Source organism: Acromyrmex echinatior, chromosome 10 (genome assembly GCF_024713525.1).
Source record: "Acromyrmex echinatior isolate Ae372 chromosome 10, ASM2471352v2, whole genome shotgun sequence".
In the NCBI taxonomy this organism is placed as follows: Eukaryota; Metazoa; Arthropoda; class Insecta; order Hymenoptera; family Formicidae; genus Acromyrmex; species Acromyrmex echinatior.
The window spans coordinates 3725500-3751250 of NC_141861.1; the positions used below are offsets into that span (position 1 = coordinate 3725500).

The 25751-nt window shown below is 35.2% G+C and overlaps 5 protein-coding genes and 1 long non-coding RNA gene across 10 annotated transcripts; 2 read left to right on the forward strand and 4 right to left on the reverse strand.

The window, feature by feature from the left end:
• Positions 1–816: 816 nt before the first annotated feature.
• On the reverse strand, positions 817–1655 carry LOC147908223 (uncharacterized). The gene is given in 1 exon segment (XM_087410608.1): positions 817–1655. A coding segment is annotated over 1 exon segment (345 nt). The 3' UTR covers positions 817–1310.
• Positions 1656–2333: 678 nt separating this feature from the next.
• Positions 2334–5541, reverse strand: GXIVsPLA2 (phospholipase A2 group XII). Its single transcript, XM_011051673.2, has 3 exons — positions 5045–5541; positions 3853–3920; positions 2334–2921 (listed from the first exon to the last, which is right to left on the reverse strand). Exons 1-3 carry the CDS (start codon positions 5277–5279, stop codon positions 2598–2600), a joined length of 627 nt encoding a protein of 208 aa, XP_011049975.1. The 5' UTR covers positions 5280–5541; the 3' UTR covers positions 2334–2597.
• Positions 5542–6134: 593 nt separating this feature from the next.
• Positions 6135–8230, reverse strand: LOC105143358 (uncharacterized). 2 transcript variants are annotated; one of them, XM_011051651.2, is made up of 3 exons: positions 8015–8230; positions 6898–7038; positions 6135–6449 (listed from the first exon to the last, which is right to left on the reverse strand). In XM_011051651.2, the coding sequence occupies exons 2-3, from the start codon at positions 7027–7029 to the stop codon at positions 6252–6254; spliced, it is 330 nt and encodes a 109-aa protein (XP_011049953.1). In that variant the 5' UTR covers positions 7030–7038; positions 8015–8230; the 3' UTR covers positions 6135–6251. The 2 variants fall into 2 exon arrangements, with proteins under 2 accessions (XP_011049953.1, XP_011049962.1); XM_011051660.2 differs by having other exon boundaries at positions 6898–7019; positions 8015–8227.
• A 1500-nt stretch (positions 8231–9730) lies between these two features.
• garz (Sec7 domain-containing protein garz) lies at positions 9731–18031 on the forward strand. The gene is made up of 15 exons (XM_011051640.2): positions 9731–10134; positions 10416–10614; positions 10686–10913; positions 10981–11087; positions 11167–11707; positions 11776–12146; positions 12225–12402; positions 12479–12594; positions 12687–12878; positions 12944–13279; positions 13373–13581; positions 13660–13905; positions 13997–14495; positions 14566–16692; positions 17026–18031. Exons 1-15 carry the CDS (start codon positions 10012–10014, stop codon positions 17122–17124), a joined length of 5571 nt encoding a protein of 1856 aa, XP_011049942.2. The 5' UTR covers positions 9731–10011; the 3' UTR covers positions 17125–18031.
• LOC105143338 (uncharacterized) lies at positions 17255–25335 on the reverse strand. Of its 4 annotated transcripts, none has more exons than XM_087410606.1 (4): positions 24970–25335; positions 23734–24894; positions 23142–23393; positions 17255–19924 (listed from the first exon to the last, which is right to left on the reverse strand). In XM_087410606.1, exons 2-4 carry the CDS (start codon positions 24049–24051, stop codon positions 19529–19531), a joined length of 966 nt encoding a protein of 321 aa, XP_087266732.1. In that variant the 5' UTR covers positions 24052–24894; positions 24970–25335; the 3' UTR covers positions 17255–19528. The 4 variants fall into 4 exon arrangements, with proteins under 4 accessions (XP_087266732.1, XP_087266733.1, XP_011049921.2 ...); XM_087410607.1 differs by having other exon boundaries at positions 23734–24029; positions 24248–25335; XM_011051619.2 differs by having other exon boundaries at positions 17255–19084; positions 19760–19924; positions 23734–25318.
• On the forward strand, positions 19924–22487 carry LOC147908224 (uncharacterized). The gene is made up of 2 exons (XR_015546464.1): positions 19924–20122; positions 20866–22487. It is a non-coding gene; the product is annotated as an uncharacterized LOC147908224 (long non-coding RNA).
• Positions 25336–25751: the final 416 nt, after the last annotated feature.

Here is a 25751-nt window from a genome sequence, read left to right on the forward strand (position 1 = left end):
CAATTGTTAAACATTGTTATTTAAGTTGGCACACTGTACTTTACTGTATCATAAAGAAGAAAAGATAACTGCGTAATGCTATGATAATCCTCATTGTATTATTACGAAAGTCGTTTAATTGCCGCCGACATCGTCTCACCAGTGTAAAATCGTCAATCTCGATCGTCAGCGCCATCGTTTACATAATTTTTATCAATTGTTATCATTATTATTATCATTAATAATCATTACTATTGTGGGAGATGATGAAACACATACAAAACAGACCCGCACATACAAAGACCCATACACACACACACACACACACACACACACACACACTCTCTCTCTCTAAAAAACATATTCATACATTATATTTTAATTGTCACATATATGATGTCACATCCATTCGTTCGGTATTCATTACTCTCTATATGTTTTTATTATCTAATATCGCGAGAGGGTAGCTCTAGTTTCGGAAAGAATAACGGAGCGCGCAATCAGGCTCTTCCACGAAGCGTCGCGAGACTCGTGCCGAAATTATTTTTTGTATCGAAATCGCGAGAGAAAGCATACGTCGATTTCCCTTCGCGAAGTGAAGGAAAGAGGAAGGAGGTAGCGTGAAATACGTTGCCCCGAAGATATTGCCCCGAATCGCGTAATTTCCCTCCCTCGTTGTGGGCGACGCTTCGCGGAACGGTCGTGACGACAAAAAAAATAATATATTTATGGTACGAAACGTTACGAGTTTAATTTTTTCAGACGAGAGAAACGAAAAAAACGAAAGAAAAACGGCAGATCGCCTAGCTTAGAGTAATTGAATGATAAGATAATTAATAATGTATAAAAATACATCAATATTTATTGTACATAGATCTAAAAAAGACTACTAACAAATAAAAAAGAAATCAAAAATACATAATTGCGTCTTTGATTGTTTCCAGGTGCCACGTACGACGTGTATTGCGTGTAAGATCACCTCCTTGCGCGAGATAGATCCTCTACAAGCTTTGTTATTTCATCCTGAACATAGGAATGCGATCACATCTCTAGCTTGCATTTGAAGGATTTCTGAATAAAAGTGAAATAAGTCCATAATTTATGTGATTTCTTGAAAGATATATAATATTCTCTCTCTTAGATTTTACAAATTACATTTCTCTACTTTTTCTTACTAGATACATTATTTGGATATATAATTACATCCTCTTGAACTTATAATTTTATGGACTTAGTCCACTTTTATCTTAAACAATTCACTTGGCTTAGAGTTGATGCTAATTTATCATTGTCATTACTTTTATTCATTACTTTTATTTCTTTTTCACGGATTACCTCGAATGTATAGACGATCGTTTTCTCTTCCGTTTCCTATCCTGACGTCGTTTCTTCTCCTCGTTGGCAAGATCTACATATTTCTTTCTCTGTTCGGGAGTCATCCGGGCCCACAATTTGCCCGCAGCTCGCGCTATCACGGTGACATGCTCATTCGGTTTTTTGCTGCGAAGTCGCAGAAAGAAAATGATGAAAGGATTTGTCGCTCGAGAATCAACTTTGTATCCGTTTTGACCCTGTGAACTTTGGTTAGCAGCTTTACCGCTTCCGTTCGCGGATTGTCTACTTTTTCCGGTATCTGCGCTACGTGAAAGGCGAAACTGCAAAGTATGCTTTTACATGTCCCATTGATCTCGTAATAAGATAAGTTCCACTTACTGCATTCTATATTACAACGTCAAAAGCAGACAATTCTTGCGCTTTTACATCCATACATGTAATTATTAGTTGAGTAAATAATTTTTTTTTTATAAAAACTAAGTATAAATTAAAAAGAAAGGAATTTAGTCAGCAAAATGTTTCGCATAGATATAGATTGCAGGAAAATGATGTGCATATTTGTCTTCACTTTTGACGCTTTTTTAAAAATTTTAAATGAATATAAATGAGTGACTTAAACAAGTCTATTCCAAGAACGAATCAAAAATAAAAAATGCGAAGTTATACGAGACCAGTTCTGTCATAAAGTAGAAATTATCTTACTCGCCCTCATTCTGCTCTTTATGAAATTTGGGAGGTTGCGCGAAGTTAGCGTTTCCCATTTCCACTTCACCTTATGGAAGTGTCAGCGAATGTCTCGACAATTAGTGTTAAATTGATAATTTATTATTTACTTGATAATTTATTATTTACTATTTATTATTATTCACGCCGGTCCCGGCACGGTGATTTTGTTCGGGGACAATTGTCACATTGACATTTGTATCAGAAAGACCGTCTATTGTTTTTTTCAAAAGACACACGATTTTAGTATTACTTGAATTGATATTACAAAAGGGAAATCATTCTCAACCATTCAATTAATTTAATATACACATATCTTATTTTCTTCATTTTAACAAAATTTCTAATAACGATTATTTTACAGGAAACTTAGCTCTCTTATATCTTTTATAAAATTTGACACACATTTAATCTAAGGCTTACAAATTATGCTATGAGGAGAACGGCATTGCAAAAATTCTGGCTTTTGTTAGTAAATCTAAAATTTACAAATTTCTATTCTATTTGATATACTTTGTTGTATAAATACATCTTATTATTTTTATATTATATGTGCAACGTTATAATTCTCCTCCGGCCTGCGCCGCTTTCTTTGATTTTTTATTTTTGCTCCACTTGTCGGGACAGTAACAAGCCTGTTTCTGGGCGTCGAGGAAGCTCTTGCAACCCAACGCAATCGTTCCCGTGAAAAGAGCCTTGGCCGCGGTTTTACACGTGTTGACGATACTGATGGCGGTGGTTTGATACATGTCACAATATTTGTAGAGGCATCTTTTGAATTCGAGATCGCACTTCTCCTTATCCGTGTTACAAGTGTCGTAGCAAATGTCATGAGCGTCGCAGCACTTTGTCATTTCAGCGAGTGGAAGATATTCTTGATTCACCTACAAATGTTTGTAATAATTTGTAGATGAAACGATTATACTCAAACAGATAGCCTAGTCAGCACCAACTAACAGTATAAAATCAATGGTATAATTTTGAATATTTTTAAATGAAATAAGATTTGAATGCAATCTTCAAACTCCAAGTGTGATTTTTTTTCTGTTTGGTACACACTACATTACTCTCCATACAATTAGAGGCGGTTTATCAAACTTGAATCTTAAAAATTGAATTTAAATTCTCTTTCGTTCAGAATTGTCATCTCATTCTATATAATTTCACATTCAACAATACAGAGTAAGTAATACATCTAAAATAGGCCACTTGAATAACTCGCTTATTTTTAACAATAGAAGGAAAAGTGCCAAATAAAAGTTGCATGATTTCAAGTGGAACGTATTTATATAAATGTAATATAATACATGTTTTATGCAATAGTTATATTATCGTTGAGTGTGAAATTATAACTGCTGTTGTGTTACTATTTTGTGTTTATTGGAGGTCATGATAAAACCAAAATGATATTAAAATGATTGATCGAAAAATGAATTTTAATAATTATTTTGATGTCATCTTGATTTTTTGTTCTTTGCTTTGATGTGATTAATATAATTAAGAACATTACAAGCCAACAGATATTGCAAAATGTATAAACTTCGAGTAACGTCGTAAATTAAATTACAAACTCAACTAGATTAAATCACAAGCTCGACTACATTAAATTACAAGCGCTAACTAAGTTGTAAATTTAATTACCGACTTAGATTAGATGTAAATTATCGAGAAATTTATATTATATATTAAATTATAAATGCATGCACACTTATTCATGCAATTAATTGACAAAATGCGATAAAAATTTTATTTATACATATAAAAACATTGCATATCATTTATCGCTTATCTATCCTCTCAGGGAAACACACCAACCTGGATACCAAGGGATCCACATCCGTCACTTTGCGGTTTGTGATTCCAGTTTGCTTTCGGTATGGATCCTGAAAACGATTTGAATAATGCGCCATTTATTCAATCGCAACCGCTCATCCAATCACGACGCACCATGTCAGTCGTCGCGTTTCACATTTATAATTTGTGCGCTCACGAGAAAAAAAAGATTCTTTATTCATCACAATTTTTCCCCTCATAACCTCTACGATCGATACGGAAAGCGTAACAAAATGACAAAAAGGATAATAATTTTTAGTAGCAAAATTATAAATGCAAAAATTAATGGGGCGATCTCAACTAATCTCTGATTAACTTAATCATCGATTAACAAATTAATCGGCGATTATTCAAATAATATCTATATATTATTTTTTTATCATAGAATTATTAATGTTTTATTGCGTGACACACAACAGAAAGATTGTTGAGTCACTGATTCAGTTAGGCACGATGATTTTTCATTTTCTGATGAATTTATGGTTAAACTTAACCTTATAATAATATAATAATATAAAAATTGTATTTTTTTAAAACAGTTTGGTAATAATTTTTAAAGCTACTACAAAACTAACAATTTAGTGATTAAATCATAGCTAAAAAAAAAAATAATTTTTATATTATGAAGTTATACGAAATTAAGCTTGAATCAAAAGTTCACTAGAAAATGAAAACTAAAAACTTACAATATAAATTAACTTTAATCTTGGTCAATCTTGATTTATAATATATTTATTCTTTACTTTCTTGTAATATGCTTTAGAACTATAAAGAGATAAAAAAATAAGTTAAACCGAGATTAAAGTTAATCTATATACAGGGTTGGCCATATTCGACGGAAAGATCTGGCAACACTGTAACTTTTGATAGAGATGTTAGATCGAGTAACGTTTCCCATGATTGAAAAAAAAACCATCTTTCCGTCGAATATGGCCAACCCTGTATTAATAGAAATGGACATTTGGACATTAATCAAAATTGATAGTCAAATGTTCCAAAAATATCGTAAGGAGGCCAAAAGGAAAGGGGTGTAGAAAGTGCAATTAGTCAGAGAGAGATCCGAGCGAATCGATCGAGAGAACCGACCAATAACGTCACGCCGTTGGAAAATAACCTGATAACGCGACGATGACAGCTGATGACATCACACGTTAGAATTACACTGATTACACACCGTCAGGACACTTGAAGATGCAGTGCTCCTCCACGGCGGCATCGAATACTTCGTGTATGTCCTTGATTTTCTTCGCCACGGTTATGGCGTTGGCAAAAAGGTCCTGGAAGACCGTCTCCGCCGCCAACACGGCGTCCCGTAGATTCGTCAATAATCCGGCGCCGTAACCGGACCAGGCATACGCCAGAAATGTCAGCACATAAATTATGATTTTGCGATACCGCGTCAGATCCATTTCTTCCTCACTTCGCGGCCGATCGGCCCTGGATCGACTCAATCGAGCGACTCTCACCGAACTGTGGATATTTTTAGACAGGCGTGTGCGTGTCCACCACCGTCATCGAGGTAGACACGTGGTGCCCCGTGTTGTCAACCGTATCGACTTTGAACTTGATTACTTCGCCTTTTTTAGCTTATATTTTTTTTTATTCGCACTAATAAATTCTTTCCGCGACAAGATTGATACGTCGATTTGCGGGAAGAGCGAGGAAACCAAGAGTGCAGAAAGAGCAGCTGACGAAAGACGCGTAACTTTCTTTCCGTGAAAATAATAAAATAAAGCGTAATAAGTTACGTAATTCGACTGATGAATGCATTAAAATTTTGAAGCAATTTTTTTATACAGATATTTCGTACATATAAATTAAAATTGTCAATCACAGTTAGTTTTAAGAATAACTCAGACTGTAATTAATACTTAATCACCAATTAATTCGTCGAGTAATAATACAGCTTTTGTTAATTAAATGGAATTATTAGTTTCATTATTTTATGAAAATAAAGTTGGGGATTAAGGACAAGTTAAGCAAACTTCTTGTAATTTTTGCCGTAAGAAATATTCAATAAACAAATCAATCAAATTCTAACTTTAGTTGAAATTTAATTGAAACCTGTAACTTAAATTAAATAAACGCAACTTCATTTTATGAGCTATTTTTTATAAATAAAATTTAAATGACAAATTAAGTAATTAAAGTAAGATTAATAAGTAAAATTAATTGATGTTTACGCATTCATATTCATCCTTATTTCCAATAAAGAATGCAATCAATGAAAGCAGGATAGGAATTAAGTCCATTCAAAAGATATCTTTTTCCTGTCTTATATCAGCACAGATATATATTTGATTTATTGTTACAATAATCTGTTCCTTATTACGAACGAATTATTTTCACAATTTATCACAAGACGCTTCGACAGTGGAAATTCAAAATTTTTTTATAAGTTCGCCACTCTGTAACAATTTCTTTACGTCGGTACCACCTCCTAAACATTCTCCGTTGAGGAATACTCTGGGCACTGACCTGGCGCCAGTTATTTCACCCAGCACATCTTGTATTTCCTGCGCATCCTCTCTATCGTCTAACTCTATCGCTGTATACGACTTTTGTAACGAGTCAAACACCTACACCAAAATTTAAAGAAATTGATTAAAATAAATAAATTATAAACTAATAATTTATCACTAATTCCCATATTTTATAATTAATAATAAATAATGTAAATTATTATATTTAAATTTACATACCGCAGTGCAGAAAACGCGACATTTTTTCAATAAATTGCAAATTAGTATAAAAAGGACAATTTTTAATAGAATATATATAACATTTAATAGACTCACGAAAAATTACAATGTTGATATACTTAAACAGCTGAGACGTTAGATTGAAAATTACAGGGAGAATAAAACTTGATTAATTTTTAAAGATGCTAAGAATATCAGAAGGTATTTCTTTAATTTTTGAAGCCCATATGTCAATCAATAAATTCAATACAGCGATATAGTCACTTGTCACGTGACGTAGTTGTTTCGTTTATAATCTCATATTAAACAGAAAGCATATAGATACCTCCTTGGCCATTTTACAATAAGGACAATACGTCTTGGAGAATATGACGATTGAGTCCTTGGCGATCAATTCTTTGACGAGGTCTCGTGTTGACGGCATGATAGTCCTTTTTGTACTGGAAACTATACCCATTCTATTGAGCTAAAGAGATCATTACGCTTGATTATGCGCCTCGGCGCTTTAGTCTCGCACGTGTTAGCGTTAACGTTCGCAATTTGTTTATGAATAGATTCGAATCGCGTCCGATGTCCGATGTCCATTATTATTGTCCGCGATGTTTGGAGTCTGACAGAGACTTACGTTCTGAATTTTGGATAATGTATCTCTCTTTCTACAAAAATCTTGCTGATGGATATCAGACGTGGGTTGAATCGATCAATTACTCTTACGATAATCGTGTATTACGCGAATTCATACAGCATTCACTTTGTTATTACAATTAGCAATGTCTGATAGAAATTTGCTTAGCATATTCTACTTAGCATATTAAAACTGATATACTTAAATAAAATTAAATATAAAAAATATGTAAATATTTTTAACGATTAAATACCTAATAACAAAATATTGTCACGTTATTTTTTTAATATATAGAATATTTATGTACTATTTCATTGTCAAAATCGATTACTTCACTCCCAAGCAGAACAATAATGATATCAAAATGATATTAAAATGAATCAGAAATGATTGAAAAATTATTTTTAATGTTTATTTTAGAGTCATTTTGACATCATAATGATTTGTTGTTCAGCTTGGGCTGCATTTAGAGATTTTATATGAAACAGTCTCTTATCAACTAATTATTTTAATATAATTAATCGTATCATAATATTCTGCTAATTTTGATATAATTGTAAAATCGAGAATATCGTCATTTATAAACTATTTTATTATTTTAAACCGAATGTTTGGTCAGTGTGACAATAGCTATCGGTAAGAAACGAAATAGTGAATGTGCTACATTTTAGCGTTAAGACAACACTCGCCCGAGGCACACAAGTATAACAAAAGAAGATAATAATTGATCTATTTGTACTGAAACGCAAGTAATGATTAACGATACATGACAAACGTCAGAAGATCAAAGACCTCATCCGTTTAGATTCGTCCTTACCTCTATAATTGCGATTAACGTCGCTTTTTAAGGGAATAAATATGTGTCACTATGAATTGGTTGTCAATCGACAAATCGGCAACGAAATGAAAATTGTAAAACCGTCTATCTCAGGACACAGGACGCGTTGTTGTTTCACCTGATCAATGCGATTTTAGGTTAGGTTTTATTAGGGTTAGCATTAAGCTTTATTCACACGACATTAATGGGTACTTTCCATTTGATAACACAAGTCGACAAAAATGTCGTTCTATCTTTCTTGACATTTAGAGAGTGACAAAGATAGAATGACACTTATATTGTCTTGTGTCATCAAATGAAAAGCACCCATTGACGAGTGATATCGCGAATGAAGAAACTGCAGAAAAGGTTTATGAAAATGAAGTCAGCTGCTACTAAATTCTAAATAATTTATGTCCATTTGGAGATACAAGTCGACATATGTGTCGTTCTATCTTTGTTATCTCTCTGAAAATCGAGAAAAATAGAATGTTTTGTGTTGACACTCACGTTACGTCACTAAATAAACGGCAACACCCAATGTAGATTAACTTTAATTTACCCGTTATATTTTTTCATTTTTAAAACTAAAAAAAAGATAAAAGTAAGTTAAACCAAGATTAAAGTTAATCTGTGTTGGTAGAACATTTATTAGGTCTCTATTCTATAACTTTTCTATAACGATTTGTCGTTATATTTTTATTGCGTGTAGTTTTTTTACATATGTGAAACAATAATTATGTAACGACAATATGTAACAAAATCGTTATCGTCATTATACGAGCCTTATATAATTGATGAATAAACAGTCAGCAAAATTGCTTGAAGCAAAATTTTTATTATTTCAGTACCTATAATCTATTAATTTTTTGTCTACAAATTTAAATTAATATTTTATCCGTATTAGCAAATATATCATTTTGAATGAAAATAAATGTAATAATAAATTTAGGGGTCCTACCTCAAAATAATTACTACAAGATCAATATAATTAATTAAAATAATTATAGTCATTTTAGAAAAAATTATGATATGTTATTCGATATACTTTTGATGATTTCGTGAATCTTAACAAAATAATTTTTTAAGTGACATTTTAACTTATATTTGCAAAGCAATGTAAGGACAATTATGACTATAATGAACGAGCAAAAATTAGTATAATAAAATTAAGCAAATAATATTATTTTCTAGTAATTTAAAATAACATAAAATATAGCGTCTTACTTGATGTATAAAAAAATTTTATTTATAACATAATGATAAATTAATCATTAATTAAATATATTATTAGTCGGAGTTTGTGATTGAAGTTACTCTAAAAATATTTGAAATAAGGCAGGATTGAATTTGCAATTTCTGGAATTTCCTGTTCAATTTTCGAAAAACTTCTGTAATTCGTAAACTTAAAATTTCAAGCTTAATTTGCTTGCAAATATTTAACTTAATAAAGTTTGTTGCATTAAATCAAATATGAGAGGAGAGTACAATTAAACGTGAACGTAAGAAAAGGTGTTTACATCTTTTTTACGTTTCGTTGTTTTAATTTTCGTCTTGTATATAGAAATTTTATTTATGATTTGTTATTCTCCTCTTACATCGACTTGCACTCCAATTTTTATTTTCGCTAGGGCACAAAACTATCTCAAGTACGGACTTGCAATATATATATATATATATATATATATATATATATATATATATTAGATAGACGGTACTCACATTATTTGACGTTGGCAGTGTGGCTATCGACTAATCGAACGTCGGTGCTTTAACTGCGAGATTCATGAATCGATAGCGGTTGATGGTAAAATCGATGATTATCGCGTTGGAAGTTAGAAGTTTGCGGTGGTACGGGGACGTGGAAAGTGCAGGGAAGTGGCTGTACGGCAGTTGACGTGACGGATTTTCGCTGACGTCCAGTGATCGAATTTGTTCAGCCGTGTTGTATGATCTTTCGGAATCCTGTTATGGCGTAGCAACGGAATCACGCAAGAATGAATAGAATCACGAGGCCTGGAGGCCCCTGTAGAGGCGGCTTGTACGTCGTCGAGGACGAGGTGTGCCTCCTGGTGACGGCAATGCGACGAGGTACCCGATGGTCGTCGCACTCTCACCAGGTAGAAACTCTTTCTTATCTCCTTTGCCAACTGTTCAACGATTCAGACTATTATTAGGACTATTATTAGAATACACTTGTTATTGTTCCTAATAAAATCAAACAGGTTGTAGAGATTCATCTGATGACACTTCAAGTTTGTATAAATAGATATCTTAAATTTGTATAAATAAATTTACCATTACAATCCTCTCCAGCTGTAGTTTAATATGACAGATGGAGATAACTGTCACGAAAAAGCTTGAAGATATTTATCTTCTAATTGTTTAATTTAATTTCCAGGATGATGATCAGGATACTCTCATGAAAGGCTTGAATACTTTGAAAGAAGTATTAAACGAACATAGAGATTTATCCCAATTAGAACCCGCAGTTTTTCTCACTCCCTTTCTGGAAATCATAAGATCTGAAGAAACTACTGGACCTGTGACTAGTCTAGCGCTCTCGGCTGTTAATAAGATAATTTCTTATAGTCTCATTGGTCAGTCTCAATTATTGTGATAACAAAAATTATTATTTTTACCTTGTAAAACATAATATGTTGCTTTTTAGATCCTAATCATCCTGCCATAGCAACTTGCGTAGAAGCAATAGCGGATGCTGTTACACACGCGAGGTTTGTAGGTGCTGACGCGTCTGGTGATGGAGTAGTTCTTATGAGAGTTCTGCAAGTTCTGAGAGCCCTCATGCTGTCGTCTGCTGGTGATCATCTCTCCAATGAAAGTGTATGCGAAATTATGCTGAGTTGCTTTAGGATATGTTTTGAAACTCGTCTTAGTGGTGAGTTGTATTTTTATATTTTTGTTGTAACAAATTGCGAGTGTATCATAATGAGGCATCTTTATAGAAATACTTAGAAAAACGGCAGAGAATTGCCTGAGGGACATGGTTCAACATTTGTTCACCAGATTACCTCAATTTATTGACGATACCAGAGTCTTGCCAAATATGAAAGTAAGTTTTGTAATATATGATTTATAAAGTATCTACTTATAAAAAACAAACATACATGAGACAACATTATTTTTAACAGAAAATGAGAACAAATAGCATAGAGAATACTCGTGGCAAGAATAGAAAACACAAAAGTTACACGAGGCAAAAATCCAAGTCTACCACGGATGACATCGATGAGAAGGAACCGATGATTTCAAGTTCAGTTGACAAAATACGAACTGGTCACTTGACTACCACACCCGTCTCACCAGTTGGCAATATCGTTGACATGCAGGGATCGTTGAATCATGGAAATGTTGATAAAAACGAGGACGAAAAAAATGAAAGCAAGAATAATATTAACAAAGATAATATTAAAGATGGAAATGACTGCATCAAAGCAGTGGATAATCAGGAAATTAATAAGAAACAGGAAATTGATAAAGACGAAAACAATAAAGATGTTAAAAATGAAATAGAAACGGTCGAGATGAATAATGCACCTGAAAATATCAACGTGGAGAATAAAGTTGCAGCTTTAATAGAAAGTAACAGTGTAGAGAAGGAAGATGCGACTGATCAAAAAATCACGGATGAATCCGAATCTTCCATCAAGCAATCTATTTCAGAAAATCAAGGTATTTGTTCTTTTCGCTATTTTAAAATAAATCTTAATAATTTCTAATTTAATTGGATAATTATGCAGGTGACGAAGAAAAAAGTATCGATTTAGTACAATCTCCGACTGATAGCGTGGAAGATTTATCGATAGACGAAAACCTGTCTAAAGCGTCTAAAATAAAAGATTCTGAACAAATCGAGGAGTATGTGAATAGTCAGGGTGTCCGATTTATTCCATTGCAACAACGGGCACCATATGGCGCGTTATGCGTTCGTGAATTGTTCAGATTTCTCATTTCTCTATGTAGTCCCCTCGACAAGCAGAACAATGAAATTATAACTCATCTAGGTCTTAGTTTATTGCAAGTAGCGTTGGAAATCGCCGCCGACGCTCTATCTAATTTTTCGTCCCTACTTGCTCTCGCGAAGGACGACTTGTGTAGGAATCTAATTTTGGTAAGCGAATGCGATTAATTAATTATACATCGTTTATTAATAAAGAAATAGTCAATGAATATCATATTTATGTATCAGTTACTAGGAACAGATAGATTGTCAATCCTCGCTGTAAATCTTCAAGTATCGTTCTTGCTGTTTGAGTCGCAAAGAGAACATCTAAAATTCCAACTGGAACATTATTTAATTAAATTAATGGAAATAGTTGTTTCTGAATCTAATAGAATATCGTACGAGCAACGAGAATTATCGCTTGGTACGTCTTTATTTCACAGCAATTGTACAATATATATATATTGTGGCAACACAACTTTTATTTCCATACTTTGCAGAGGCTATAGTAAGATTGTGGAGAATACCTGGTTTACCCGCTGAATTATATTTAAATTACGACTGCGGACTTTATTCAACGAACTTGTATGAGGAACTCATGAAAATGTTTTCTAAGGTACATTTCTTTCTTCGTATATTAATATTAAATTGATATCTAATAAAATTATTAAGATATAAAATCTCTATATCTTTAAAATTTGTTCTTAGAATGTTTCTCTACCAATGACCACTGGTATGCATACCATGCAATTGATTTCCTTGGACGCCATAATGATGCTGATCGTCGGTATGGAAATTCGTTGCAAAGGCTGCAAGGAATTGTGCAAACCATCGCGTCATGAGGCGTCATCAAATCTGCCCACGCGTGAAGATTTGCTTGCTATAAAAGCGAATAAGCGAGTAGGTATTTATTTTCCACTTATTTCTTATATAACTACAATCAAATCTCTCCTTGTCATTTTCAGTGGTTGGCTCTTGGCACAGAAAAGTTCAATGAGAATCCACGAGAGGGTATCGCGAAACTTACAGAGCACGGTTTGCTGGGCGGTACTCCAGGTCACTCGGATCCAGAAAAAATCGCTAAACTTCTAAGAGAGAATCCTGGTTTAGATAAGAAAGCAATCGGTGAATACATCAGCAAGAAAGAGAACAAGAACATTCTCAATTATTTTGTGCATAATTTTGACTTAAGAAATACTCGAATCGATCAAGCTTTGCGACTTTACTTGGAATCCTTCAGGTTACCTGGGGAAGCTCCCCTTATATCTCTTCTACTTGAGAAATTTGCCGAACATTGGCATGTGTGTACATATATATATATATATATATATTCTGATATTTTTTAGAAATAATGCAAGCATGAAGATAGAATAACAAATTATTGTTGTGTTTAGGATAGCAATGGTAGACCTTTCGCTTCGGCTGATGCCGCTTTTACGTTAGCTTACGCGGTTATCATGTTAAATGTCGATCAACATAATTATAACGTAAAGAGGCAAAATAATCCTATGACTGCCGATGAATTTAAAAGAAATTTGAAGAAGGTTAACGGCGATACTGATTTTGATCAAGACATGCTCGATGAAATATATACTTCAATTAAGTAAGTGTTATAAATATTAAAATTAGATCTAGTGCGAATATTCCAATTCTAAATATTGTTTAACTGTTATTTGTGCAGAGGGGAAGAAATCGTGATGCCAGCCGAACAAACTGGGCTAGTAAAGGAAAATTATTTATGGAAGGTTTTATTAAGAAGAGGCTCCGGACCTGAAAGTATGTATTTGAAAGTAGGCAATTCTGGCGAATTCATCGATAAAGACCTAGCTGAACACGCGTGGGCTCCCATTGTAAGTGCTCTTTGTCGAGCATATGATAAAGCACCAGACAGATCGTTGCAACGCAAAGTCGCTCAAACATTCCTTAGGTTTGTTTCCTGTTCTATCTATTATAATTCTGTTGCTATCTATTATAAATTTATTCTTGTATTAGCTACAGCTTATTCTCTCTTTTTTCAGTTGCGCGGCAATCAGCGCTTACCACAGCATGTGCAATGATTTAGATACGCTTATAGTCAGTCTCTGTAAGTTCACGGGTCTGATAATCGGCGGGAAATCCGAGCAAGTAGTTTTACATCTCGGTGGAAGCCCAAAATCCCAAATGGCAGCTCGCACTCTTTTCAAGATCACACATTTACACGGGGATGCCTTAAGAGCGTCTTGGAAGAACATCATCGATTGTTTGCAATCACTCTATGAGGCGAGATTATTACCAAAGAATCTTACGGAGGCGGAAGACTTCATTGATCCGTCCGGCAAAATATCTTTACTCCGAGAACCGACCACACCCAAAGCTTCCCCGGGTGATCAAGGAATACTTTCCACCTTTTATTCCTACATCGCTATGGACACGTCACGTCTGCCTCATCCCGCTGAAGCAACCGCGCGAAAAAAGGCCGTAGAGTTTATTGCCAATTGTTATCTTAAAGAAATTATAGACGAAAGTAAATTCTTTCAGGTAAACTCGATGATATGTAATTATTGGATTATGGCCTTATATATTTTTTAACAGCCTTCATCATTTGCAGAGTGAATCGCTCAATTCTCTTGTTGGTGCTTTGGTGTCGGCTAATCCTAACGACGAAGATATATCCATCTTTCTACTGGAGCTGTTGCTAGAAGTAACTATACAGAATCGTGACAGAGTAACGTGTATCTGGCCTGTGGTTCAGAGTCACTTGGATCGTTTGTTAACGGTGGCGGCGCGTGAGAACCATCCTTATTTGCTCGAACGAGTAGCTGTGGGCATGTTGAGATTGGCTATCAGGCTTTTACGCGGAGAAGAGTTTGCGTGTCTATCACCTCTATTACCTTTGACCCATTTGCCGTCCGCAACGACCGCGCCGTTAGCTCGACAAATCGCCTACGGTCTGTTCGAGTTACTGAAAACGGGCGCCGCAAATATCCATAGTGCGGAAGATTGGAAGGTAGTATTTAGCCTGCTGGAGTGCGCGGGTGCCGGCGCATTGGCGCCCAAGCGATCCAACACGGTTCTAGATGAAACTGCGAACACTCGGACATCAGTCTTGGATCCCAGACCCATCAGTCCTGTGCCGGAATGGGTATTAGTGTCGCCAACTGGTACCGAGGCACCGCTTCCAGTAGCCGCTGATACGATAGTGCTAGCGCGCGATCTACAGTCGCACGACTCGGCGGCGTTCGTCAAATGCTGCGAAAGTCTGAACTTTCTAGTGCGTGATATGGCGCATGTAACACCCTTCAATTTTGATCTGTGCGTCAACTGCGTTAGAACGTTTGCCGAGGCGGTGCTGCAATGCGCGGGCAAACGAAACAAGGTATGCAACTCCACAGAGGAATCGGCTGGTTATCAACAGAGTCCGGTGCAACTCCTGGACTTGATGCACACGCTGCACACGAGAATCGCACAGGTATTCCGATGGTGGGCGGAAGAAGGTAGCATTGACGATGGTATATCTCTGTGGCCGCAAGCCTGGCGACCGTTACTGCAAGGTATCGCACGACTCTGTTGCGACGCTCGTCGTCCAGTACGCACGGCAGCGATTACATATCTTCAAAGCACCTTGCTGGCGCATGATTTAGCACAGTTATCCGCGATCGAGTGGTCGCAATGTTTGGAGGAAGTATTGTTTCCATTGTTGGCGCAATTATTAGGTCCGATCGCGTCCAACGATCCTATCGGCGTCGAAGAAACAAGAGTCAGGGCCGCAATGTTACTCTCCAAGGTATTTCTTCATCATCTGACTCCACTGCTAACTCTACCTGGTTTCCTGCCGCTTTGGTTAACAGTGCTGGAACTTCTGCGCGCGTATATGCACGCCGATAACAGTGAGCTCTTGTTCGAAGCGATTCCTGAATCGCTGAAGAACATGCTGCTGGTGATGTCGTCGGCCAATGTTCTAGCGCCGAGTTCCAATCTCTGGGCACCTACGTGGAGAGCGATCGATGCATTTTTGCCGAACCTGAAAACGGAGCTCTTTCCTGAACCGCCTGTTGCGGTTCTGCCGCCTCCGCAACTGCCACAGCAGCAATCGTCACAGCCGCAAGTTATTAGCTTGGTTGGCCAACAGCAGCCTTTGTCTTTTCCGGGATCTATAGCGCCGCAACCAGAAAATATTCCTTCTTCGCCCGATATCGAGTGCTCTAATGAGAATAATATAGATACGAAGACCGTGACGCAGCCATTGGACATTCTAAATTCTGTGCAATCTGGCGGAGTTCCGGTTCCAGTTCCGTTACCGACATTGATGTACAATACCGAGGGTAAGGAAACGCAGCAAGTAATCACTCTAGTTAGTCAACCGGCACCCAGCGTGTCCAGTCCAGTCGCGGTGCAACCAACAGCTCAGAATTTCTTTGACATTTGCTACTCGGCAAACTCTTTGATCGAAAAGATAGACGAACGACAGCAACATCAACAGGAGCAGCAACAGCAACAGTCAGTGGCGCCAAACGAGGAAGAGTATAGCAAGTTGACGAAGAATATGACGCAAAATGTTGGTTTGGCAGACGAGAATCGCGATTTGATATTCGCGATGAGAAAATATGAGGAATGGAAACAGCAACAGGAGCAGCAACAAATGCTGATGCAGCAACAATGCACGCAGCATGTGCAATCGACGCAGTATCAGCATCCGACGACGGAAAATTCCCCGTATCGCGTGGATCCATCTGAGGTGAATCAATGCCTTGCATCTTAGCAGGATCTTGAGGAGCCAATCGTCCGGAACCGATTGACTCTTACAATTAAAAACGCGTTCGCTTTGTCTCGATTAAACAATTTGATTCTTTTACAAACAACACTAAGATAACGCAATGATCAATACGTAAAGATTTATTAACAAATATAAACATACTTGGTAATATCTTTACGCGAGCGTACTTGCAATTGTGAAAAATCAATATAAACGTCCATGATAGAATCTCGTTGAAAAAAGAAATCAGATCTATTTCTTCCAAAGTGATAAAAGTTGTGATAGAGAGAACGTAACCGAATATTTTATTTGCAGACGACAGTAGATTCCACGGGGACGACGACATTTAACTCCGCGGCGTATTTTAACGAGGATCCGGCGGCGGATCTCCTCTTCGTCGTCACTAATCCTTGACCACTGTATATTTCTTATGTATAAATTGTATTATATAAAACATTTCTACAATGCGTGATCATGTTGATCGTGTAGAACAGTATCGAGAGTGATCGATTATAGACAAAGGAGGATGAACGTAGGCGCAGAATCATTGTATCTTTGGTTTGTATATTTGGAAAGCACTCATTATATACAAATAATATATATCTGTACTATACGCATGTGTACACGTTATTGCTAAGATTATCGTACAACGTATAATCTTAGCAATATTAGTGACAACACAATACAGTTCTCGGCACCACTCCTAGCACTCGCTACGTCGTATTTCCATTTTTGAATTTTTTTTTTTTCATTATGGACGATAGGAGCTCTTCGCGAATAAGCCAAATACGTAGGCCAAAATCATTTTGGAAAACGATCGATTAGTTATTTGCCATTGATTGTTTTATCGGCGTGTTGCATGTATTTTACGTAGAACGGTGAACAGGATTATCGATTCATACAAATCCTCCTTAAGCATTTACAAATTCTACTACTACAACAGGTAAGAGAACTTTTCTCTCATGTCTGCATGAATACATGTTAGACACGTACATATTCAATGCGACTCATAGAAAATGTCGAATCAATTGACAATTCCGTTAAATAATGATCAAGAAACCGTTAAGATTTTAATGAACTTAATTTCAATTGTAAATAAAATTGGAAGCTCTTGCCAGTCGTGTTTCACATGAACAGACAGGTAAAAGAAATCGCTAAGCATTCATAGTGTCAAAAATTGAACTCTTTATGAAATTACATCGGTTTCATAGCCTCTATTTCTAATGTTATAACTTATACTTTTAACGCAATTTGAATGTTTCTTCATTCGTTCAGTAAACCAATCTGTACATATGCAAATAATATATTGAATAAGAAGAGATTTATATATGCATCATGTTCATGTTCCCAGAGCCAAAGAATATCTAACAAATAAAGCAATCCCTACACGATCAATGTTATTGATGCAATATATTATATACTAATATATAATATAAATACTAATATGTAATATTAATCTTCGTATTAAGTGCTTAATGTTAATTATTCCACAATATGAGAAAGTGTGCAATAATATTATATATAATACTGACTGTAGATGTAACATTGATATCAATATAAACATTAATCAATGTATTATTGCGCAATATTGTGAAACAATGTTGATTGCGCAGGGATTGCGTGTCGACGCTGCATTTCAATGCAATTCGACATTACTGTAAATACTATGAACATTCATTTGAAATATTTCTTCCCCTTCATTTTTTCCCCTTATTTTTCTTTAGAGGCCTCTCCCTTTCTCGAGGATCTATCTATGTTTATTCTTAGCTCTTAGGGTCAGAACATTTTATTATATCCCTGAGAACAATGCCCTCATTTTTTTTACTCGAACAACACACGCTTTTTTCCGCGTGGATACTTGAACTATCAAAATAATATTAAAAATCAAAAAATTCTGTTGCTCACTTGAGTGTGCATTTTATGTTCGTATATAGATAATATATTTATTCAATATATATTTATAATTCAATATATAAATATAAAGCTGCGATTAAACGCCACGTCTTTGGTCGTCAAAAACCATGCAATAAAAAAAATTCTAACTGTAAAAATACATAAAAATATATCATTTTATTTCTCTTTTACTCTCTCGATTTAATCTCGCGAACAGAAATGGACGTTCTATCTATAAGATTCACATCGATGCGTATCGATGCGTTCCAGTGTATCGAACTGTCTTTCATTAGTTCATCATTAAACCCTCCCTTTCTTGCAATTAATTGAATCAGCGAGATGAATTGGACGGAATTCGTTAAGTTATTATAGCGCTTCGTCTACAATAATAACCCAACGTCTTACATTTCTCGCAGAGATGCTGAGGATGTACCTTGCTCTGGTCGGATACGTCTAAACCATCGGGTTTTTCCAACGGCCTCTGAAAATAATAGAAATGATTTTATACCCACACTCTACGTTTCTCACAAAAGATAAGAATAGAAATCTTGTTAGATAATATCTCATTTTCTCACACAAACATGCCCTCTTTTTTTGTTCAGTACAATTTATCATTTTTGTCATTAATTTAATTAACGTTATTAACGTAATTTACATTAATACATTAATACTGATAGCATTAATATTATTGAAATACTCCGATGAGATTTCGATTTTCGAGACTTGGCGATTGTACAGCGAATCTGGGATCGTTTAAAGTTTAAAGCATTCGCTCGCGACACGGCATAGCTAATGTTCAATTATAATAGGAATTTCGCGAATGTTTTTCGGGAACCGTAACGTAACGATTACCGGTGACTCCGAGTATTTCTGCCCACCGGGCAGGCAAAAGAGCGAGCGAGTGAGCGTGATTATGCGACTATAATTAGCATTCGCGTTGGTTTACACGAGATTTCGTTCTCTTGGCCGCGCAATATTTCGAGAGAACGAAACGGTTCCAAGAGTCGAATCTTTTAGCGAATCTGACCGGGACTTCGTCGAGGAGAATCATGACTAATTTTATATTTAACGATTGATCACGGAAAGAACCCGTAACGTGGGGGCGGGTGAAGGCAGACACGAAGGAGGCGGACAAACTGGACTCCTCCTCGCTCACCTGTTTGTGAGGATACACGTTTATGTGACACTTAATGCATTCCTGGCCCATATTGGCCCAGCTGTTGCCCGACATCCATTTGCGCTTGCACTTGGGACATTTGTATTCACCAAAGCACCGCTTCTTACCCTGATACGGCGTCAGACCCTCGCCCTTCGGCCGTGCCTGTGAAAATCACGTAAATTATCCTAATTGGGAAATTCATTTCTTTTATTTGTATTCTTGCAGATATCATAGAATGCAATGTGACGACAACTGGACGATTGAATCAATCGTCGAGCATACGTGGGTGTATGAATGTACATTGGCTCCAATTAAGTGATGGACCGTAAATCTTTGCATATCGGTAGATGTTATTAATAGGTCTGTTCACATTGCTTACACTTTTTGCACCCAGCATCTTTGCTTCTCCTCTTTTCAATATATATTTGTGTCATTTTAAGTGAAAAAGTTTTTGGAGATTTTAATGCGAACAAATTTCTAAATATCGTATAGAATTGAGAATGATGACGTAATGTTTTATTAATAAATTTCATCAAATAATAAATATCAATAAATAAAATAGTAATAAGAAAATGTTCAAGACGTATGAGAAGCTGATTCGCAAAACATTTATGGTACTCATACATATGCAGCTTCCGAAAAGATATTATTCTTAATTCTTTAAGGTCGGGAATTTTCTAATAAAGAAACTTAAAGAAGACCTTGTTTTCTAAAGGCTTTGAAGTCGAATTCGATTCTGGCCTTAGAATACTAAAATTCAAAAAATAATCTGATTATTACAGGAAATTCAGTTTTGGGAGATCTTTTTGGTATCGCTGAATAAATGTCAAAAGGCTAGCAGTTTAATAAAGAATTATATATCATAAGGCTTATAATCGAAGTTTAAAAATCAGTACGAAAATCAATTCTAACTATTTGCATAGCACAATCGTAAGCTTCAAATAAATTAAAACTGAAACATGATGTTATATATATTAACCAATTAAAAATTCCCTGAGTTTCATGTGTGTGTGTGTGTGTGTATGATAATCAGATTATTTTTTTTTAATTCTACCCACCATATTGAATCCACTATTTTTAAAATTTTTTATTTTTGATCTTAGATTCGAATAAAGCATTATTAAATTAGCTATGGGCCAAGTTTCATGAAGATCGAGTGAACAAACAAAATAAAAGGAGATAACCCAAATACCAATCCACAAAAAGTTAAAGTTTTCAGTACGAAAATGTTTAAAGATAGCAATCTTTATATTGTTAATATAAAAACAGTTTTTGATCATAATTTAATCTAATCTAACATATAATTCGTATAAGTATAAATATTGTAAGAAATAAAGAGAGAAATTAGTTACTTTGTAATAAAACGAGTTTTAAAGCTTACCTTCTTTTTTTTATTACATGGAATCATAATATAAAAATGATATATTTTCACTAAAAATTATAAAAATGAAAAATGTAAATGAAAACCCCCATGGAGCACAACATCGCTGCAAAGCGCTCTGAGAGCGTTCTTGCGTTCTCAAAACTGCTGTCAGTTATTGTACACTTTTATTAAATGTGAATAACTCAGCAGATTTCAAGTCACACTGATCAAGAAATGATTACGCGTAAAAAACGTTTTAAAGCTTCAAAAGCAATTCAGAAGAATTTTTTTAGCACAGAAACATTGAGATTTTGCCGACATTATTTAAGAAAATTTTATTTGACAATAAAATAAATAAAAGATAAATTTGTTGAATATTTTCTAGAATATCTAAATTTATAAATATGAATGTCTCGGCTAGTTTCGGCGATAAGTATATAATATATTATAATTACAATATCACATGCACATCCTGGTGGAAAAATTTTGTTGAAATTATTTTACGTTTTGTTTATTTTTCGATTTAATAAAATTTCGATTTAATTTCAGCGATTTTTAGTTGAAACATTCATTTTCAACAAAGTTTCAGAGAAATTTCAGTTCAATAAATGCTTCATCCGCTTTATAGCACTTTCTGAACGCTTTGCAGATATTGTTGTGCTACGTGAAAAATGCTATAAATATGCTATAGGACTGCATTTATTCTGCGCTGATTGTATGCGTTTATAATGTGCTTTTCATAGTAGATTTTGAAAGCGCTAAAAACTTATTATACCTGCATAAGCTTTTTTAGCGTCTTCTAAGCATTGCTGTGCTACGCGAGATCTATCACAGAAATTTTATTTACTGTATTCGTAACCTTATCGTAACATTATCGTGCCTTTATCTATAGTAATTACAACAATATATTAAAACAACATAAATATTTGAAAATTGAACGCTTTTATCTGTGCCCTATGATTTCTTTTTTCATTTCTAAATCATTTTTATTCTATCAGTAACTTTTAAGAGATACATAAAGTCATAATAATATCATTATGATTTTTGACATTTTTGTGTTCTCTACCTGTATTATAGATAAATAAAAATGACGTGAAGAACGTCATTATAATCAGAACTCATCAGGAGAAGTGACTTAATTCGCTCACCCTCATATCGCGATAATTGACCGTATGACGTCATATGTTCCAGAAATACTGTTTGTTATATGTCAATTAAGCGCTCAATTAAGCCACGCATATCTCGCTATTGTTCCATCGATGCGCATCGTTTACGTGTATTGCTAAATTTAACAATAGGCCCTTTCAAATCGTTTTGTGTTTAATAAAGATTTATTTTTGAATTGTGTCAAGCTAGAAACAAGAGAGAAGGTCTTTACTTTGTTTTTACATTTATTATTTAATTATTTTTCTGAGAGACGAAAAGAAAAGACTGAACTAACCAATATCGATGTTCTATTCGATGCTCTATCCAATTAACCCATCTTTATGTTTTTATAACAAAGATTTGATAAGATAGATTTAAGTTGCGTTGGACGATGTTGATAAAACATTATACGATAACTAATCCAAGGTTTCCATGAATCAGATAATAAACTGATTAATCTTATCTTGAAATCTTGGAATCGAATCATATGATATAATAAGGATTACATTCGATTACAGTACTCTCACTACTATGTGCATTTGACTCTTTAAACTTCATTTCGTTTCATTTGATTTATATTTTTATCAGAGATCTCTAGAGATTGTTGCAAAATTGCAAATTCTAATCGACTCCAAATTATTCACGAAATCCTATATGATACGTATAATTTTTATTCAAATTTAAATATGTAATTACTGTATATAATTATTTAAAATATTTAAAGTAATTATAAAATGATTAAAAATACAGGAACTAGTATTTAATAAACAGAAAAATATCAAGTTTTAAGTGTATTGAAAATTAATTCAAGAGATCATCGATACATATTACATATTATTAGAAGAATAATTTAAAGAAGAAATTACCGACCTGTGGACAATCCTTGATGTAGTGTCCTTTCTTGAAGCACAAATGACACAGGTACGTTGACGGCGGTTTCTTCGCCGGTTTCCGGTCGCCTACTGTTAACTCGTTAAAGTGTACCGCTAAATCCGCGATACTTTCCGTCCCGCTATCTCTCATGGGTCTGACGGGTCCAGACTGATTCAACGCGTTTTGATGTGAATAAGTCTGCGACGTCGTACCGGGAAAATTGCTCCAGATCGCAGGAAGTAGCTTGCTCTAAAAAATGTAAACGGGTAATCCAATAGACAACTTATTAAAAATAGCTTGTTATTTTAAATAAAGCGATCGGTATTTTAAAAGAGCCTCAAATAATAAAATGCTTAGCTTCTTCTGATCTGGATCTTTCACATATTTTTATCATTATTTTTTCAACTTGATACTCAGCAGGCAATCTATTTCCTAAAGTTATAGATTTAAGATAATCTAGAAATAAATTCTTTGTTTGCCAGGTTTTATTATGCTTTGTTTGCTAGACTTTGTTTGATAAGTTAGATATTGACTCAATGATAAATCCTGATCTTCAAGTGTCCCAATTGTAGTGAAGATCGTGAGGTACCTGATCGGGTGGTTGCGACGGGTTTTGTTCAGTAATGGCCAGGTAGAACCAATTGAATAGAGGCGGGTAGGTCGATTGCTGAAGAGTCTTTTGACTCGAAGCACTTATGTTGTTGATCGCACCGTAACCGATCCGAGTTGACTCCTGCAACTGCAGGCGTTGCACCGCAGGTGTCGAATGGCAAGCGGCCATATTTTTATCTAATCGACTCGGTAAGTTTATCAGTTCCGGATGTCGTCGTCGTCTCGTGCCCTCAACGACAATTTTCTTCGGTAATCGTTTATCATTTCCTTGCCCTTGAATCCGAGTGACTTTCATTTAATTTTCATCGAAAACTATGCTAATATTTTTAATATTCCTTAATATTTTACTGTGATCGATAATGCGACAACCACTAACGATTAGCACGAATGGCTTCCAACTTTAGAACTAGTATTACAAATTTTCATAAAATATCATTCACTTGAAATATCATTATCGTTTACGAGAATCATTGATGTTTCGAGGATACTACCATGAAACCGGAGATATTCGATGAGGAAGGCATCCAAGAAGTGAAAATATTATAATTTCATTGCACTGCAACTTCGGAAATGCTCCAAGTTTCTCTTTTTATTCTTTTTAGAATTTTATTATAAAATTTCGTTGGGTCACTTCACGTCAGTCGTTCTCTCGATGTAACAGTTCTCGGAAAAGTGCCATCTTCTTTCGAATGGGTTCTTCAAAATGAGTGCTTAACTTTTACGGGGATCGCTTTTACGCGCTTTTACGCACATGTTGAACGTATCTCTCTGCATATGTTACCGGAATGTGTATTCATGTATACACACACACACACATGGGAACATTGTCCTCGAATTCTTCGATATTTTCAATTCGATACTTTTTGCTCTCAGCAGCCACGGAAGTTCATTCATAAAATATTCCACATCGTCACATTTATCACCAAGTATATTTGCCCAATTTTTTTATATTAATCTTGATGTTAGTCCACACAGTAAAGTCTCAGTTGTTAAAACGTTCTAAATTACGTTCTAAATTATTAATGAATCATCTTCTTCTTGCGAGATCACGTTTAATGGTTCTACAATATATAAGAGAACGCTCTTCCTCAGTTTTAGTTCATAAATGGATGCAACTTATCCTTATAGTTCTGAAATCCTTTAAAATCGAAAATATATACATATAGTTTCTATGTCATCAGCCACGATAGTGAAATTACATATATTAACCCACATGACTCATATCACATTCATTTCCTGTTCAATTACACGCGTCAAAATCACCACTTAAAGTATCTTGAACTCGCATATTTTTAAGCAATCAATATGACAAACAAAATGACTATTTCTGCGTTGTTTGCATACATCAGTCTTCGTCACAGACTTCTACAACTTTCGGACTTCTCTAATAATTTCTTCACGTATGTACTTCTCGAGATCACTGTTTTACAATTAACACTAGCTCAATTTTTACACGATTCCCATGCGATCGGGTGAGGCCAAGAGATTCGAGACGGGCCTCAATCGTGACGAGTGCATTTCGTTGTTCAAGTACTAAACGTCATATTAACTGAGGACGGATCCGGCGTTGGACGAAACGCTAGAGACGCGCGACTAAACGAATGCGTACAGAGCAAACGCGTAAAGGCAAGACGGACGTGTACATAGGGAGTGGAGAGAGCTGAGGAGCTCGAGCCCCGCCATGTGGTGCGTCTATTTCCGTGCTTGCTCTCGACCGACATGGCGCCTCCGAATGGATCTCCGACTCAAGCGGGTTCCTTCTTGCTGCTCTTGATTGATCCGCGCCGCGTAACTTCTCATGGTCGTGGTCCACGTGGCTTGTCAGGCACGACCATCCACGCGCGTCTATCTATATATAGCGAACAATAGTTTTAAATGTTTCTCGTTGTCTTCAAATATCCAGACTTCCGGATATTCTCTAATGTTCTCCATTATTTCGTGCCGACTGCCAAAAGATATGTACACAATGTGTTTTTTTTTTAGAATATTAGAGAG

What these genes read in the sequence shown, in the direction of transcription:
- GXIVsPLA2 (XM_011051673.2), bottom strand. Translation starts at nt 5,279, where the DNA reads ATGGATCTGACGCGGTATCGCAAAATCATAATTTATGTGCTGACATTT. An exon ending in CATCTTCAAGTGTCCTGACG is followed by an intron (nt 3,921 to 5,044) that starts GTGTGTAATCAG and finishes AATCGTTTTCAG; the next exon opens with GATCCATACCGAAAGCAAAC. An exon ending in GTGGATCCCTTGGTATCCAG is followed by an intron (nt 2,922 to 3,852) that starts GTTGGTGTGTTT and finishes AAACATTTGTAG; the next exon opens with GTGAATCAAGAATATCTTCC.
- LOC105143358 (XM_011051651.2), bottom strand. Translation starts at nt 7,029, where the DNA reads ATGGGTATAGTTTCCAGTACAAAAAGGACTATCATGCCGTCAACACGA. An exon ending in ATTGTAAAATGGCCAAGGAG is followed by an intron (nt 6,450 to 6,897) that starts GTATCTATATGC and finishes ATTTTGGTGTAG; the next exon opens with GTGTTTGACTCGTTACAAAA.
- garz (XM_011051640.2), top strand. Translation starts at nt 10,012, where the DNA reads ATGAATAGAATCACGAGGCCTGGAGGCCCCTGTAGAGGCGGCTTGTAC. An exon ending in GAGTCTTGCCAAATATGAAA is followed by an intron (nt 11,088 to 11,166) that starts GTAAGTTTTGTA and finishes TATTTTTAACAG; the next exon opens with AAAATGAGAACAAATAGCAT. An exon ending in TCATGAAAATGTTTTCTAAG is followed by an intron (nt 12,595 to 12,686) that starts GTACATTTCTTT and finishes ATTTGTTCTTAG; the next exon opens with AATGTTTCTCTACCAATGAC.
- LOC105143338 (XM_087410606.1), bottom strand. Translation starts at nt 24,051, where the DNA reads ATGAAAGTCACTCGGATTCAAGGGCAAGGAAATGATAAACGATTACCG. An exon ending in CGTCGCAACCACCCGATCAG is followed by an intron (nt 23,394 to 23,733) that starts GTACCTCACGAT and finishes TACATTTTTTAG; the next exon opens with AGCAAGCTACTTCCTGCGAT. An exon ending in ACATCAAGGATTGTCCACAG is followed by an intron (nt 19,925 to 23,141) that starts GTCGGTAATTTC and finishes TGATTTTCACAG; the next exon opens with GCACGGCCGAAGGGCGAGGG.